Source organism: Lissotriton helveticus, chromosome 7 (assembly GCF_964261635.1).
Source record: "Lissotriton helveticus chromosome 7, aLisHel1.1, whole genome shotgun sequence".
NCBI classification, from domain to species: Eukaryota; Metazoa; Chordata; class Amphibia; order Caudata; family Salamandridae; genus Lissotriton; species Lissotriton helveticus.
Window position 1 is genome coordinate 532,988,300 of NC_136068.1, and position 18,599 is coordinate 533,006,898.

General features: G+C 44.2%; 1 protein-coding gene across 1 annotated transcript in view; it reads right to left on the minus strand.

The window, feature by feature from the left end:
- LOC144769149 (uncharacterized) overlaps positions 1 to 18,599 on the minus strand; it is a 1,798,260-nt gene that overhangs the window by 294,451 nt on the left and 1,485,210 nt on the right. Inside the window, exons 21-22 of the mRNA XM_078653155.1 lie at positions 17,726 to 17,997; positions 13,854 to 13,996 (exon numbers count right to left, since the gene is read on the minus strand). Coding sequence (XP_078509281.1) covers positions 13,854 to 13,996; positions 17,726 to 17,997 — 415 coding nt within the window. The remainder of the gene's footprint in view (positions 1 to 13,853; positions 13,997 to 17,725; positions 17,998 to 18,599) is intronic.

Here is an 18,599-nt window from a genome sequence, read left to right on the forward strand (position 1 = left end):
CAGTGTTAATCGCCAGCCACCGTACCAACACTTTGAAGGTTTCCCATTCCACCAAGGGAGAGGAGGCCAACCACAGTTTTCTGAAAAGTAGTTGTCAATGGGGCAGTGGTTAGAGATCATTTTTCCTTATACATAGCATTCATTATTTTAAACTGATAGTGTGCGGGGCAGAGGAATTTATCAAGTCAGGAATGAAGCATATGTGGGTGAGGATAACAGGAGTATTCCTTCAGGCCCTCATTACGGCTGTGCCATACATCCATAGGTGCCCAACCATCCACCCATTGTTGCAACATATAAGTTTGGTGCATAGGGCCTGTGCCCAGAAAGGGAGGGGGATCTATCTAACATTGCTCCCAATACTGCGTAAAAGTCCCCCTCAGGACTCACAGATATTGTGTTCAGTCTGATAACATCTCAGACAAGTGGGCGAAGAAGTTGTCCTTATCAGTATTGGGTGCATAAATACATCTTAACGTTAATGGTTTTACATCTAATGTGCCTTTTATTATTACATAGTAAACTTGTGAGTTAATCCTAGATTCCAATACAGCAAATTGGATCCCAGCGCGGAGCCATATCGCAGCACCTCTTGAGTATGCAAAATAAGATGTATGGAAAATTTGGCCTCTTTATAGCCTTACAGCTTTTGCACCTCTGTGGCCACCAAGTGGGTCTCTTGAATGAAAGTGATATATGTTCGGTGGCTATGCAGTCGGCCAGTATTTTGTGCCTTTTATGTACAGGCCCCATACCCCTCACATTTCACGTTATCACATGATAGGCATTCGCCATATTAGACATCCCTGGATTAACAGAGAGAGGATGTAGCCTTACGGCTAGCGTGGTCGACCTCGAAGCTAGGGAACCGGGTTTGAGTCTCAACAGCGACGCTCAACATCCTGAGCATATCACTTAATCTCTCAGTGCCTAACAAAAATGAATGTGTCCATTTGTAGCGAATCTGGTGCTCATGTAAAGCGCTCTGATACCTGATTTCTCGGGTCTAGTTTGCGCTATATAAAACAAAACAAAAAATAACACACCATTATTCACTTGTGACATCTCAAGCACATTTTGTGTTACCCCCGGCACTCTTTTGTGTGACTTTGATAAAGTGTTTAAAACATTCCCCCAATACTCGGTCCAGCGATTCTCCGTAATTCGACCAAACTTGTAAACAAACAGTAACAATATGAACAATATAAACTTTGTGCCTTTGTTACTAGAGGAGGGCCTCTCAGACACAAGAGGAGCACCACTATTTCACAGTGTGTACATTATGGTCGGAGTGGGGCGCCCGGACCCAAGACCCCCATATAGTGTACATCTAGGTAAGAAAGGCCAAACAACAGCTATTTTAAGGAAACAGGTCTTTCATCAACATCTCAACAATAACCATTTCATAGTAAGCTTTGTCAATCTGAGAAGCACCAGAGCAGGTGTACGGATTTGTTTGGCGGGACCATAGCTACCAGAATTCACCTGGTCAATCACACAGCTGAAACCCCATGAAACTCACGTTTGTTATCCCAATACGTAATTGACAGTCTGTGGTGTAATCGACGGGAACAGTGCAAGTCTGCCATTGGATATGGAATTAGAGACACTGTGTTCAATGTATGGAACTGATGGGGGTGTTTGGAGTTCCGCATCGTATGCGCAGAACGGATTGCTACTAATTGTCCCTCCAATGCCTGTTGTGGGGAAGAAGTCCCCTGTTGTTTTCTTGGTTGTTCCCTGTCTGGCATCGCCGACTTGTGGTGTGTTTCGCCTTGGGTGGCGCCACTCTTGCACCGTCTCGAGGACGAAAGTCTGGGAAGTGTTGTTCAATCCATTCTCAAGCCTGCTCCGAGGTGTCTTAAAAGTAAGAGTTTTGGTCATGAATCACCCTTAGTTTTGCAGGAAACAGTAGCGCATATGTTAAGCCAGCTGCAACCAGGTGCCCCTTAACTTCTTTGAAGGATGCACGTTTGCACTGCACTTTGATGGTACAGTAAAGGAGCAAAGAGACCCTTGTGTTGTCCATAAGAATAGGCGCTCTTTCCCTTGTGGCTCACAATAATACATCCCTGACTTTGAAGTTTAGGATTCTGGCCACTATAGGCCACAGAGGGGCCCCAGGGATTGGTTTCGTAGTGGGGACTCTAAGGGCTGTCTCCACCATGAACCAGTCTGACAGTCCATCAGGGGCCACCTATGTCCAAAACCAGTCCTCCACATATTGCTTGACCCAAGGGCCTTACTTTCCCTCAGGGATCCCAATGATCCTCACATTTTTACGATGGGCTCTGTCCTCTGCATCTTCCACCAGTTCCTGTAGTTGATCCACTTGTTGCAGGTGCATGAGTTTCATGGAGTGGTCCTTGTGACTCAGGGAGAACTAGTTGGTGCCATTTCATTAGCTTTGACTCAGTCTGATAGTTTGCATTGATCATCTTTCAGCAAGTTTATGTCCATTTCTATGACCCGCTTCCTCTGTTCCAAAGCCGCTTGTGACTCTCGCATTTCTTGAAGGATTATGTCCAACCCATTCGTAGGGGGGAGCCACCACAGTGGAAAGTACACTGTCACTGGTGGACTTAGCTGGTGAGTATTCAGAGGGAGTGGAGCAGGAGAGTGATTTGGGCATGATTTTGTCACTCTTGGCCCTAGTACGCCATATGTGCCACTGACCATGTCAGGGTCCCTCAGCCCAGGGGTCAAACAGAGTTTCTACATTATATATATATATATATATATATATATATATATATATATATATATATATATATATATATATGCATGATGCTTCTGGCAGGGACCTCACCAGTAGTAGTTTGCGATCTCAGTCAGCGATGCTAAACGCTAGCCCGAGGTCCACCAGTCCCACAGAAGCAGCAGGGTCAGGCAGGAAACCAGACAGGCCCCAAAGCCTTTCACGAAGCCCAACTGTCTGCCAAGTTTCAGGCAGTGCTCAGTGCCTTGTCCATGTGTTCCTGCCAGTCAGATCACGTTTGGCTGTTTTATTGTCTTCCTGGTGGCACTCACATGATTTCAGCATTAGTAATAGGCCTTTTGCTTCCTGCCTCCTATCCTGCTCCCCAGCATGAACTGGTGTGCTCTCTGGCACTGTGTAGTGTCACAGCTTCCCTCTGGACCTCCCAGCAAGCACCAAGTCAGCTCCTGGGGCCCGTCCAGACACCCCTTACCACAGTTTGTTAATAGGCCTACCATGTGAGAGTTCTATTCAGAGGGGCTGGGTAGCCTTATCCCAATGGCCCAAATATTCAATATGTTCCCCACCTGGTAGGCGATGGCCACCGGGCAGCCCGGGGGCCTCCTATCTCCACCAGGCAGCAATCTTTCCATGGCTCACAGCAGCTTCGGGCACACTCATAGAGGCTGCTAGGGCCTACTCATGCTCAGAGCTTCCATCTCCCTCCGCTTCTCCCCAGCCAACAGCACTAGCAGGAGTCTTTAGGGGGATCCCTGGGGTCTCCGCCTCACCTCGTGCCCCAGCTTGGGCACCCACAGCCGGGTCTATGCTCCGCCCCAACTGCTGCATCTTGCCATCGATTCTGGTTGCAGCCGCTTCACATCATCAAGGGGACAGGCTGTTCCTCTGGGAGCCAGCAGATCGTTTGTGGAAGAGTGATCACCTGTAGGTCGCCGGGTCTGCAGAATGGCTGATATTTGTTTGAGATTGGGCCCAGCTGCTGCAGCCCACCCTGGAACTCCTGTCCCGAAGCCTCTCCACAGCCTGTGAGGCCGGGCAATCAGCTGTCTTGTGCTCCCAGCTGTCTACAGGGGTCCAGATTGGACCGATTTATTTTATTTATTTATTTAGATTTATAAAGCGCCTTATCACCCAGAGGTCCTTAAGTGCTTGTCCAAAGGTACATACTGGTTTGAGGAAGGGGCGAGGACCTATTAGGACATACCCCAAGCCTCCAGGAAGAGCACGGTTTTAAGCATCTTCCTGAAGGGTAGGAGATTCGGTTCCTTGCGTAGGTGCATTGGCAAATTATTCCAGGCCACTGGAATCGCATTGGAAAAAGCATGCCCTCCCATAGCAGATAGTCTGAAACGGGGGCAAACCAGGAGGGTGGCATCTGCCAATCGGAGTGTCCTACTGGGGACATAGGGAACTAGGCGCTCCTTGATATATCTTGGTGCTTGTCCATGCAGGGCTTTGTGTGGGATACAAAGGCCCTTGAACATTATTCTCTGCCTGATTGGCAGCCAGTGGAGATCGCGTAACAGAGGTGTAGCGTGCGCCCGTCTTGGTTTTTAAAAATTATTCTAGTTGGTCATTCATAACTGTTTGTAGTCTAGTTAGCAGTTGTTGGGGGAGGCCAGCATACATTGAATTGCCATAGTCTAGACGAGACAGGATCATGGCTGATACCACGCGTCTGAGGGTGGCCAAAGTCAGGAGTCTGGATATTCTCCGCAGTTGTCTCAATAGGCCTACACAAGTGCCGACGACTGATGAAACTTGTTTTGTCATAGACAGCTTGCGATCTATATAAATGCCCAGGCTTTTTACAGCCACTGCTGGTTCTGGAAAGGGCCCTAGTTCATTAGGCTAGAATAAATCCTTCCAGGGGCTGGATGTTGTGGCAATCGGCAACACCTCTGTTTTGTCTAGAATAATCTTTAATGAATTGGCGGACATCCAATTAACCGTGAATTTCAAAATATTTTGCAGTCTAACATATGGCGAGGATGAGTTATCAATTTGGATAATAATTTGAGTATCATCGGCATAGTTGTAAATCCGGCACTCCATCTGATTTAATGCCGAGATCAGAGGTTGCAAATAAACGTTAAAAAGAAGAGGTGATAGTGCCGAGCCTTGGGGAACTCAGCAAATAATGCCGGCTGGCGACGAAACCAGGTCTGCCAATTGGACTCTCTGAGAACAAATTTGAAGAAATTAGGTTAACCAGGCATGCGCAATTCCCTGGATGCCAAAATCCCCCAACCGTGACAATAACTGGTCGTGGTTAACTGTGTCAAATGCCGCAGAAAGGTCTAACAGCACCAGGGCGCACGGTGTCTTTTTGTCTGCCCTGCGTCTCAGATCATCGAGCACGGAAAGCATGACCAATTCCGTACTGTGGTGGGCCCTAAAGCCAGCCTGGTTCTGTTCTAACAACTGATTGTTTTCAAGATGGCGAGAGAGATGTGTGAGAACATGCTGTTCGAGTATTTTAGCTAAAAAAGGTAGCTGTGAAATAGGCCTAAAATTTTTCAAAATCTTAGAATCTGCACCCGGCTTCTTCAAAAGCGGGATCAGATGTTCTTCTCCCAGGTCCCTGACTCTTCTGTGCAGGTCCCACAGAGCAGACTGAGAAGTACCTTAGGGATTCACTTAGGGTAAGCGTTCTGATTCGTCTTTCTTCAACCAGACTCCACCTGAGCCTTTTTAATATTCTTTACAAGAGTGTGTATATTGTTTTATGTAGGAGCATGCACCTAATCTACATAGGAGTTTTATTCTGATTCTCCTCCAGTTGTATTTCCTTTTTAGGTTGCATTACTCAAGGCAGGACCAATCGGCCTGTCTCACTACAGACCTTAAGAACCAAGGTTGTATGAAGTTTTTAGTTTCACTGTGTAGTACGAGCACCAAGGTCCTGAGGAATTGCTAGTTAAGCATGAAACATGTCGACCTAAATTGAGGGTAGCAGATATCTTCGCCACATATAATCGTGACGCCTATCTCCCCTCCCACCATTTTAATGAAGGGAGTTAGCCACGTTAATAAATTCCCTTGTGGACTAACCCACCTTTTTAAATCAATCACCACTTATCCACGACTACACATTCACCTGCCCTCTCACACGCATGCACCATATGGCTGGAACAAAAGATCTCCGCTAAAGAGCCCCTTCGCGGGTGCCCGTCGGATATTGCAGCGCCAGTCCGACGAGGAGCAGGACCCATATGATGAAGCATGACACCTAGCTTGCTGGGTGTGTGAGGGTTCTAGTTCCCAAGAGGGAAATTCCTCCTCCCCTTCCCTCTTGGCTTTTGCTTCTACACCACACCACCCCACACACACACTCTCTTTCTTTCCTTTCTAACCAGTCCTTCTGGGGAACTGTGTGCACCTTCCTTGTTGCTATTGATTGGACACGCACACTGGACCCCGTTAAAAATTGTCCACCTAAGGTTCCATTCCTTGTTAAATAATTCTCGCACGGGATTCCTCCCGTGGAATCATATAGGCTACTTACAGTACCATTTTACTGAGAGGACCACTGGCGCCTTGTGTCACTACACTGCCCACAAGGGTGCCACCTTTTCTGAAATAAATCACTTCTCCACTTACTATGGAAGACGGTCCAGGTTTAAGCTTCGATGAGGAAGCAATAGCTGAGGCCTTAAGGATCGCTCCGTCACTCCTAGGGGTGGGAGCACCTGCTGCCTCAAGCAGTGCAAATGAAGATTGGACAACACTTACTACCCTCAAAAAAGAATGGCTCCGTATCACCATCCACGGAGCCGAATATCTAAGAGCCAAGATTGCCCCACAAGGTTTAATAGTTAACATCGTACCAAGACTTTTTCTTGAAGACGGCCAATTCAAGGTAGACTGGTGCCAAGTATCATGGAAGTGTACCAAAGATCTACTCTTCCTGATTACACAAACTGCAAAAAGACTGGCTTATGCACTTATGGTCAAAATCACAGCCATCGAGGTGGCTATTCGAGGAACGATGAATAAAACCCTGTTTTCAACTAATCTAGCTGAAATAAACCAGGAGATTGCAGAGAACCAGGAATTCCTGCTGAAACAAAAGATGACTAAACTCCAGAAAGATGTGCCTAAGTTCGACAAAGAGAAAGTCTACCCTTACCTTAAGGACGGGTATTCTAGCAGCAGAAATAGCTATTCTTCTGACGAGAGTACAGACAACGGAAGCCGGAGGGGATCCTCTAGCAGTGACTCTAGCGGCAGCTATCCAGTCAAAAATAACCGCAACCAACGCCGTTGCAATTGGAACACAGGGTATAACAATGGACCCATGTTCCATGGTCCGCCACAAATGATGCAACCCTGGTATTACCCATTTTACCAACAGGGACCCCCGCAATTCTACCCCTCGAACCCCCCTTTTCACTACAGAGGTTGGGGCAGAGGAAGAGGGCGCAAGCGAGGGCCACAAAAGGGTGTACAGTGGCAAGATCAAGCAGCCACAACATCATCAGTGGAAACCAGGAGCACGACCCGGGGCAAAAAAGCTTAATTGTTAATCTCTCTGAAAGGACACTTACCTCCACTGAGACCAATATCCTTGAGAAAGGACTTGGCTATGTACCTACCCCTAGACCAGACAGTTTTAAAGAAATGATTGAGGTGAGACAATTGTTCAGGAAGGTCCGCCTACGCTTCTTCTTCCAGGATAGACCAGGCATTGAAAGAACAGACACCGGCTTAAGAAACCCCTCGACCTTTACTCCAACAGACAGCATGGTTTCTCCAGCAGTGTTAGCTTTCGAGGGGCGGTCCTTAAAAGCCTTGAAAATAGACCCATGACAAAGTGCTTCAACAACATGAGCACGATGGAGAGACAAGCAGTTCAATTACTAGCGAATGACACCTCGATAGTCATCAAACAGGCGGATAAGGGGGGTGCCACTGTTATCCAGAATAGCAAAGATTATGATACAGAGTGCAAACGCCAATTGGCTAATAACTCTCATTATCACCCTCTTACTGTAGACCCTACTAAAAGACTGACTACAACCATTGCCGGTCTCATCCTAGAGGCCGAAACCAATGAATGGATCACAAAGAATGAGGCAGGTTTTTTACTGACTACAGAACCAGTAACACCCTACTTTTATACCCTCCCTAAAATACATAAGGGCGTGACACCGGTCCCGGGGAGACCCATTGTTTCAGGAATAGGCTCTCTTCTTGAACCCCTCTCCAAATTTTGTGACTCCTTTCTACAACCATTGGTCAAGAAAATCCCTTCGTACCTCCAAGATACCGGGGATGTACTCCGCCTTCTAGAAAATATAGAAGGAAGAGAGGGAGTTGACTTGTTGCTAACACTTGACGTGGAAGCACTCTATACTAATATTCCACAACAAGCAACACTTGAAGCTGTAGAGACCGCTCTCCAACAAGAAGAGTGGTCTTCCCCAACGCCAATCTCCTTCATCATGGCATGTGCTACCATAGCTCTCACTGAGAACTTTTTTCAATATGGGACACAATTATACCATCAAATCCAGGGAACTTCAATGGGTTCAACATTTTCTCCCAGTTTGGCCTGTATTTACATGGAGACATTTGAGGAGAAAGTAATCAGAAATCCTCAAAACCCATTCTTGAATAATATAACACTCTGGCGTTGTTTTATCGACGACATCCTCATTTTTTGGAAAGGAGACCGTCTTTCTTGTGAAACCTTCTGCACCTGGATTAATGAACAAAATCCTTACCTAAAGTTCACAGGGACTATCTCTAACACGTCAATCCCTTTTCTAGATCTAAAAATCAACTTGGAAATGGATAGTCTGAATACCACACTCTATCGTAAAAATACAGACAGAAATAGTCTACTTCTATACGGAAGCTACCATCCAAGAGCACTGAGGGATAACCTCCCCTTTGGACAGTTCCTCAGAATTCGTAGGAACTGTTCCACCCTGGCTGATTTCAAACAGGAAGCCACTGTGCTTCAACATAAATTGCAGGACAGGGGTTATCCCACCAGATTAATCAAAAACTCTTACAAGAGGGCAGCTAACAACCCAAGGGAAGCCTTACTGGAGACTAGAGTGAAAGAAACAGAGGATGTGATCATCTGTGTCACCACATTCACTAAGAACTCATCCTTTATAAAGAAAACCATCAATAAACATTGGGGCATAATTAACTCTGGTGGTATGAACCTCCCAAACCCTAGGTTTGCATTTAAACGCACACAGAATCTAAAGGATGCATTGGTCCACACTAGACCAAAGAGAGTGAACAACAATAATCAGAGCACATTATGGGACCTCCCACGGGTACAAGGTCATTTTCCATGTGGCGGATGTGCAGTATGTCCCCAGACCAGTATGACTAAAGAGATCCAACTGACCGATACCTTTAAATGGCAAATACGCAAACATACGAATTTTAACAGCACCAAATGCATATACCTTCTCACTTGTCCCTGTAACCAGCACTATATAGGAATGACAATGAGACAGGTGAAACTGCGCATCCAAGAGCATAAAAGCAATATAAGGTGCCTCAAAACACACACCAAACTATACCAACATTATAATCAAAAGGGTCACACAGCTGACAGCATCCACTGGTTGGTTCTTGATAGTCACCCTGGCATCACCACTCAGGGTCTGTTCAGGATTGAACAGAGGTGGGTACATCGCATGGGACTGGATATAGTGGGTCTCAATGACTCTGTACCCTGGGTCTCCTTTCGAGACTAGACCATGGGATGAATCATCCTTTTTCTGATATGACAACCCTGATCCATATTCATCATTGAGAATTCCCCCTAACGTATCATGAGACGATCCCTATGCACTTGAATGGACCCTCTTTGTCTTTCAAACTTCTCGCCTTTGACGATATAACCATGACCAAATTGATTGTACTGGTCGATAATAGACAACTTAATAATTCCACCTCACCAAATTTGACCCGGTGATTTCGTTCACAACAGGCAACCGCGTCGTTGTTTTCCTTTTTCAACTCCAATATGGCCGACGGTTAGATCCATTTTTAGTGTCTGTCAATTCCAACCGATACTAACACCGCCGACCAACCAATGCGCATGCGCGGACATTGACCGTGCAGCCACGCCCACCGCGATATTCACGGGATCAGGGCGGCGGAGAGTACGAGAACCACTTGCACCATGCGATTTCTAAACCAGCTGCTCCAGATCCCTTCCGGATTATGCGTGGGGGGTAGGTTTGCAGGCAGAGACCGCACACCGCTTGGGTGAGTATAATCGGATCTGCGCCGTGCCTCTTCGGGTTTCGGATCACGATACCGGTCGAGGCCAGTGATGCCTTGACTCGCTGGGGTTCGTTGTGCTTACTGTTACCACTTATCTGGGGGCACCACAACTTCGGCTGGATTCTGAGTTCCGCTCGCTGTTACTTGTTGACTTGTGGCTCGCTAGTGGACAGACATGGACGGGGTCTCTTCTCGGGTCCTCACGTTTACCGTCTTCAGGGGCGGTGCGGGACCTGGGGAGCATGATGGTGCCCTTTGTTTTGCCCTAGCTACCTCCGCCGGAACAGTGGCACTTGCCCTCTTAAAATCGGTTAGAATGACCTGGTGTTGCCAATACTGGTGGTCCGCGGTGTGTACTGACGACACCTGTAGTGCTGTGGGGTAACCTGTCCTGGTCGTTAGTGGTCCCTACCACGACCTGTTACCGGCACACGTTTGGGAATACAAATTGTCCCCTTTTCCCTCCATTCTTCTCCCAGGTCCCTGACTCTTCTGTGCAGGTCCCACAGAGCAGACTGAGAAGTACCTTAGGGATTCACTTAGGGTAAGCGTTCTGATCCGTCTTTCTTCAACCAGACTCCACCTGAGCCTTTTTAATATTCTTTACAAGAGTGTGTATATTGTTTTATGTAGAAGCATGCACCTAATCTACATAGGAGTTTTATTCTGATTCTCCTCCTGTTGTATTTCCTTTTTAGGTTGCATTACTCAAGGCAGGACCAATCGGCCTGTCCCACTACAGACCTTAAGAACCAAGGTTGTATGAAGTTTTTAGTTTCACTGTGTAGTACGAGCACCAAGGTCCTGAGGAATTGCTAGTTAAGCATGAAACATGTCGACCTAAATTGAGGGTAGCAGATATCTTCGCCACATATAATCGTGACGTCTATCTTCCCGCCCACCATTTTAATGAAGGGAGTTAGCCACATTAATAAATTCCCGTGTGGACTAACCCACCTTTTTTGATCAATCACCACTTATCCACGACTACACATTCACCTGCCCTCTCACACGCATGCACCATATGGCTGGAACAAAAGATCTCCGCTAAAGAGCCCCTTCGCGGGTGCCCGTCGGACATTGCAGCGCCAGTCCGACGAAGAGCAGGACCCATATGATGAAGCATGACACCCAGCTTGCTGGGTGTGTAAGGGTTCTAGTTCCCAAGAGGGAAATTCCCCCTCCCCCTCCCTCTTGGCTTTTGCTTCTACACCACACCACACCACACACACACTCTCTTTCCTTTCTAACCAGTCCTTCTGGGGAACTGTGTGCACCTTCCTTGTTGCTAGTGAATTGGACACGCACACTGGACCCCGTTAAAAATTGTCCACCTAAGGTTCCATTCCTTGTTAAATAATACTGTGCTAAATCATCCCAGTGGGAAATGTTTCATAGGAATGTGTGGTAAAGAAAGGGGTGTGGGCATACAGGACTACATCTCATGGTACTGATGGAAAAAACCTGTTCTCGTTAATGAGACGCTGAATACTTCATGCCAAGGTAAATCCAGGTTGGATGAGGAAAAGTGAAATGGTTGAGTGTAATATCCAGGACGTTATAAAAGTGCATATTGGAAACCTCAAAAGAAAAACAAACTGTATTACGATTACAAACATGGTACAAAACAAGTACATTTGTGTGTGGGTCAATAGGTACAAGTAAAAAGTGCAAAGGAAGCAGAAAAAGGGGAACCTAAACATTTCGTAAAAGTAATGAATAACACAGCGTTGTTGGACAATGGTGAAGTGTGGCATTTAAGCAACCTTGCACCAGCTAAAAAAATCATGACAAAGTTGAAGAAAGTAAAACTATTACTGGTAACTACTGGTGGTTGGATTATGATGGTCTAGCCCCAGATGGTGACACTAACCCAGGAAATGATTGTAATGAGTAAGCAGTTTCTGAGGGGACTTTAAATTCATGTAGACATGTGGATGACGAGGGGGAACAGAGGTCCAAGGATGGTGCACAATAGATTTCTATTGATGGTGCACAACATGACACTAATGGTGGGGAGGAAAAATTTGACTCTATGGGGGTTAAGACCTCAAAAGGAAGGCTTGTGAAGAAACCTAAGAATGTGGAAATGTTAATTTGTAATTGAAATTGATTATATATATTTTTTCTTCTTTCTTTTTTTTTAATTGGGGGATTATGTGGTGTTCTGTAAGTTACCTTATGTTTACTATAAATAAATAAATCCAGTATTTGTAAAGCGTGTACAGCTACCCAAAGGCATCCCGGCGCTGGGGGCCGTCGGGAAGATTAAGCAAGCTATTGCCCAGAGTCACATGGTGCTGGGCTGACCTGCCGCTGGTGATCGAACCATGAGCCCCAGATTCCACCTCTTTCCTGATATAGAATGTATAGAGTGTATTAGGTTCGATTTTCTAGGTTCCAAATATATAAATGATAGAAAAGGGATGTTGGGAGTCATTGTACAGGCAGAGTTTACCTGCTGCTAATGCCTGCCGTGGGTTGGAAATGAAGAAGACAACTTTATGCAATGTGTGTGGACAACTTTATTTCAAGGAGTTTACTACACGCACACAACCTGTGCCTTAGACGCAATCTGTCCTATATATAGTGCTGCACAGGTACAGTCGTGTAATTATATATGGGATAATGCACTTCATCATACATTATGGTATTGCAAGTCACTGAGGCGTTCTGTCACCATATAGATGAAGGAGGCCGAAGGTCGAGTTCCTTTAGAGGGTCATGGACACTGAGATGACTAGCAATATCCTCATAATGTACGTAGGTGACTATTCTTTTCCTAAAAGTACATGTTCACACCATTACTCTTCCCACAAATTGCTTAAATCCTTGGTGTGTTGCTCTTTCATTTGATAGAAAAAGGATGTTTGCAAACATGAAGAATACAAGTAGACTATCTAGTGCAAAATAAGGCTCACCAAACAGCAGTCAGATATTTGTTGTAAAATATATTGCAATTATTTTAATACAATCAGAGAAAAAGCAAAGCAGCTTAGAATGTGTAGAAAGATGCATTGAGTGCAAAAAATAAATATGTTGCCATAAACAACTCCTCCTTTACCAATTTTAATCTACAAAAAAAGAGCAAAAGAGAAAGCCAGGTTTTCATTTTTATTGTTTAAAACGGAGGTGATAATTATACTCCCTGACCTGCTTCCCCTGGACTGCTGGCTCGGTCAGCAGGCATTGTGAAGTCAGAACTAAACAAAAATAAGTTATTACAGTTGAAGGCTACGTCGACTAGAGATGGGCCAACTCATCCGTAATAACAAAATTAGCTACAGGCATTGGTGAAAGGGTGCCTGTGTTGGTGCTCGGCTACAGTTTCTGCGCTGGCAGAAAGGACAGGAATGCATTATATGTTGTAGATACGGCATTCCTGCCCTTTTCTTTTGATGTAGGGCAGTGCAGCTAGAAGGCTTGTGGCGCTGCCCTACGCAACGCAGGTTTTTTTCATGTTGGGGTTTGTGTTTTTATCACCGACGAGGTGGTTGTATCGCGAGCATTGGTAGCGGTTTCGGCAGACTATCACATGGTACCGCTAAGTTGTGAATTCCACGTTGACACCGGGTAATTTTCCCGCGATAGGCTGTGATGTTAAAAGTTGCGTTACGCTACTCTTGCGGTAGTAATCACACGGTATTGTGAATATACCCCTTAATTGTGATGGAAACAAAGATTTGAATTGGATCAAAACAAATAAAAAACCACTTTGCTTGGTGATGCTCAAATTATCATTATTCACAGAAACCCGATTTCCTCACAATATAATTTGTATGCAGTGTAGCTTTATCACAGTAAAACGGTTTGTCTGTGCAAATGTAGTAGCCATTTCCATTGAAAATTTGCTGTCTGTAAATAACAGTACCTGGCACGAGTCCTTTCCTCCCTCCAAATTTCCAGCGCAGACCATGTCGTAAAGAATACTATTTCCATAGAGGGAGTTGCAAACTTGCTGGTCAACAACAGGTACCTCCACCTCCTGGAGATTTTGAGGATACGGAAGATTTACTGCAAATAGGAAAAACCAAACAAAATCATTGGCACAAGTGAAGGAAGTAGAGTAGCGAGATAATCCATGCACAGAGGGTAAGCAGTCAGCCAATTTAAATGTTATCTGTCATGTGACACTTGACTAGTGGGATAAAAACACACACTTGGATACAAATTGCCTCAGATAGGTTTTGGCCGCTTGAACAATCGTCCTTGTCACAATAGGATTTTTTAGGAACTGATATACCCCTAATGGTCTCAGACAGAGATCCCTGGCGCTTCTCCAGGGGAAAAAAAGGAGTATGTAATTGAAGGTGAGCAGGGGAGCGTAACATGTTGACCCAATAATTACAAAACTGTTCTCATTCACATCCGCATTCAACTACCAAGGGTCATTACAACCCACTAGTAGCAACCACCATTTGTTTTTTATAATATGACAGAGGATTCCACCCATTAAATGAACAAAGCATCAATATCCTGTAGTCAGTTTTATACTCACTCACTTCCCTAGGAGCACTCCCTCACATGCATCATACGGTGAGAATATTAAAAGATCTCTGCTAAAGTGACCCTTCGGGGACCCTTAGGGCATTGCAGTGCGGATCCGATGAGATGCAACCACCCTATGATGAAGCATGACATCCCTTGGGATGTGTGAGGGCAACAAGTAAGAGTCTAGCTGACTCCAATCTGCACCCTAGATCTTCCTCCTTCTCCTTTAGGAACAGTGACTTTCGATTTGGAGAATTCTTTAAAAAATTCCTCATTAGGAATACTTTATTTGATAGTTTCAAGTTAATTTCAAAAGCTGGGAGCCTTTTTGTAGCCCTGCGATTGTTGGCCAGCCTCAAAATAATGACCATAGTCTAACAAAATCAGTACTGAGATGGACTAAGTTAAGTTGGGTCTAACATCGATTAGATAAAGTCATCTCCAATAATAAAAATACATTTTTTGAGGGATTTCTCTGAATTAATTATAAAAGGGAATTTGTGACATTAGCACTACCTGTTTGAGATATGGAGCAATCTTTAAATATATAGCCCATTCAATTAAATCTGGTTTGGAATTGCAGTATAATTGGTGGCTTTATTCTCTTTCTTTAAGAAGAGGTTTGAGTGTGTTATGAATAAAGTGGTGGTTTTGGACCGTCATAACAATTGCAAAATCACATCATTATTACGTACCTTTTATACAAGAAGTTATAGGATAAATGTATTTGATGACATTTCCCGAACTAGCTCTAGTTTTAATTGTATTGTGATGCTATGTATTTCTGTCGATGTATCAATATACTGTTATCACTCTTGTTCTGATGAAGGTGGTTCCCAAATAATTTACAGCCACTGAAACACGTCGGCGCGGCGCCCTTTTGTTATAGGGTTAGATTTGAGAACTGTTTGAGTCCAATCAAATAAATATCGATAGACTCCAACTAAGCATATTCATTCGAAATAATCAAATTATGATGCTTTTAACGTTTTACATGTTTTTTGTCTCTCGTAATTTTAGTGATTCATCTGTTTATTTGACGATTTGTCAATACACACTGCAAAAAAAATTGTTTTTGTGTTCTTGATTTGTATTAGGATTAATTCGATATTTTAATAAAACTAATTTTCGATACCAGGATTGGTTTCTATCCATGTATTTATAGTTGTTCTCTGGGTCCGTATCTGTGATTGGACATAGGTACCTGAGTGGTTTGATGGTTGATGTATGGCTGATTGATCCTTGGTGAATGTCATTAATAATTGGTTGTCCAAGAAAACCTCCTTCATACTGAGATGGACTAAACCAATAAACCAGAGCTCGCATAACCTCACTGAGCCTCACTGCGGTAATGCACCAGATATCCACTCTAGGTTGATACACCCCTCTGTTAGTTACTTTATATGTAGCTTGTTTGGGAGCGTGCAACTGCTCTCCATTGAAGCTAGTTAGAACTGACTAAATGTTTTTTTTATGATTCAGCACATCCTGTCTCCACCTTTATTGCGTCTTCACTCGCAGTATTTGGTGAAACGTATAAGGGGAGGGGGGCAGAAACTAATTACTATGGTCCTACTATCTATTTTCAATGCAAATCTCTACAGGGGACACTGGATACATTATGTACAGCCGACATTTGTGCCGCTTGTCAGGTGTACTTCAGTTAAGGGCAAAGTCGATACCTAAGCTCTTACTTGAACTTCTTTTAAGGGCCAAGCGGATACCCAAGCTGATTCGATACCTAGTCAACATATTGCTGTCTGCCGCAACTACGACCACCCTCTGGCAATCCTCTGTTGATGCCTTAAGTATCAGCCTGGCCTCTTGTGGCCAGCTCCTTCCCCACACACCTCAGGCCACTACATCGCGAGGCACCATGAGGCACCAGAAGGCACAGAAGCCAAGCCTGGAATCCACCACAGAAAGTACATACAAAGAAGTGAAGGGGGATTTGACCACCCCTTCAACAGAGGTGCAAAGGTGTGCCGGAGGCAGCCCAGGAGTGGTGAGAGCAGCTGAGATCGCCAGCCCAGTACTGCTATGAGGTTACATTTATACCGATTACACCACACCATAGAAATGTTAAGTAAAAGTGGCAAGTCTTGTAGCAATTATGTTTTGATTACACAACATTTTATACATTTCTGGTGTCTTTCCACAGAGTGAATAAAGTTATTGCACTCCCTTTTTTCTGCACCCCACCTTCTAACCACGTGAAGCTGGAACATAACGCATTCATCTCAAAAGTGTTTCCCGATAAAGTTTATTTTTGTCTATCAACAATTTGAGCCTAATTTGGAGTTCATAGTAGGTATTTTACTCTGTCAGGGCAACGGAATAAACTACTCTGTTGCCCTGATGGTCCCGTACTACTAATTTAAGGATGTCTGCTAGCCCAGCGGACAGCTCTAGGCATCACTAGTCATTGACAGGTACTACCATCACGATGGTTCCTGTCAATGAGTTAAAAGTATGAAGGATGGTACCGTCTAAATGACAGTAATGTCTGTCAAACTTTTAAATTGTTTTTGATTTTAAAAAAAACAAATTCTCAAAGCAGGATTTTGTTTTTGAAGAAACTAAAACTAATCACCTCCACACCATGGAAGTTTTCTCCCATGGTGGGGGAGGTTGTTCAAGTTTTTTATTGTTCCTTACCATCAGATTTTTCACAACACTAAGTGAGAGCAAACACTGGTCATTTAACCGCCCACTCTAAACTGGATCCGTGGTGGAATGGACGAAACTCTGATGGCCCTTATTTAATCTGAAGATTATGTGGGTTACTGTACTGGCTTCAAAGCAATACCCTCTCTAAAAAACGCTTTAAATCAGCCCCTTTACGTTTTCTTCCCAGATATGGCCTTATAACACCTACTGTGACATCTACCTTCTATTGACTCCCATTTCCTCCTCTGTGTCTATTTACATTTCTGCTTCTTTCTTGTTTGGGCTTGTGTGTGTATTCTCTTTTGTCAAATACTCTTTCTACTATTGTATCCATATGTGAGAAACTGAAAGCTCCACGTTGTCTTGGCAATCTTCAATCCCTCTAGACATCTCCCTTAGCTCCCAATCTTTTCTAACTACATTGTAATTTCTAGTGCATGTCTTTTTCTTGTTTTACTTTGTGTACAGACATTTGATAAAATAGGCACTTTAGAAAGTCCTAAGAGTAAATGTTATTATGTGCTTGGTGCAGGAGTGGAAGAGCTTGCCCTGCTTACATCTGACTTCTTTAAACCACCCTACCTCCTTCTCCAATATTCCCCCAACCAGTCACCACGCAGCTCATTCCCACTGGGAGCTGAATGGATGCTGAGGGTAGGCAGACAGGCTGGATGTAATCTGTGAAGGTGACTGGACTTTCCAACTCCAAGAGGGCGATGTCTCCTAGGGTACCAGTCGAGGTGAAGTTCCAGTTGACCCATATATTTATCACATTAGATCGGACCTCATTGTAACTGATGCTGGACAGCTGGTACGCTCCCATGCGCACTACATACGACGAGGTGAAAATGGGCCTGGAAAAGAAGAGATACAAGTAACTTAGTTTTTTTTACTTGGCACACAAAGAGTGGAACCCAATCCCAGACATATTCATTGATGAGCAAGTACAGATTTATAAAGTGGATCTTTATCAATGAAAGGGGGTAGGAGTTAATCCACTGAATCAAGATCAGAGCCAGGTGTTACTTAGATTCAACACTGTATATGTGATCTTGGGACGAGGCAACCACAATCTGATGAAACTATTAATACCTCAAGGGTTGTCGCCAAGGTTACTTACACCATATTGACTTTGTTACTTTACTTTTTTTATGCCACCCTCGAGTGTGATACCTTAACGATCAGACGCTATTTTGTTTAATTACCTATGTTTCAATTAATGTTTTTAAGATAGCAAACAGTTACATTTTTAATTTTAACTGAAGATGCTTTCCATTTTTTGAGTGTATATAAGAATGGATATAAAAATTAGACTATAACTGACCCCAATTCATTTGTATCATTCAATCTTTCAAATTTAGCTGAAGCTCGTCTGGTTAAGCTTTTGTTGAACCACCAAAGGCCTTGATTTAAAGCACCGACATTGCTTGCCAATCTTGGATTTTAGCAAATGCAA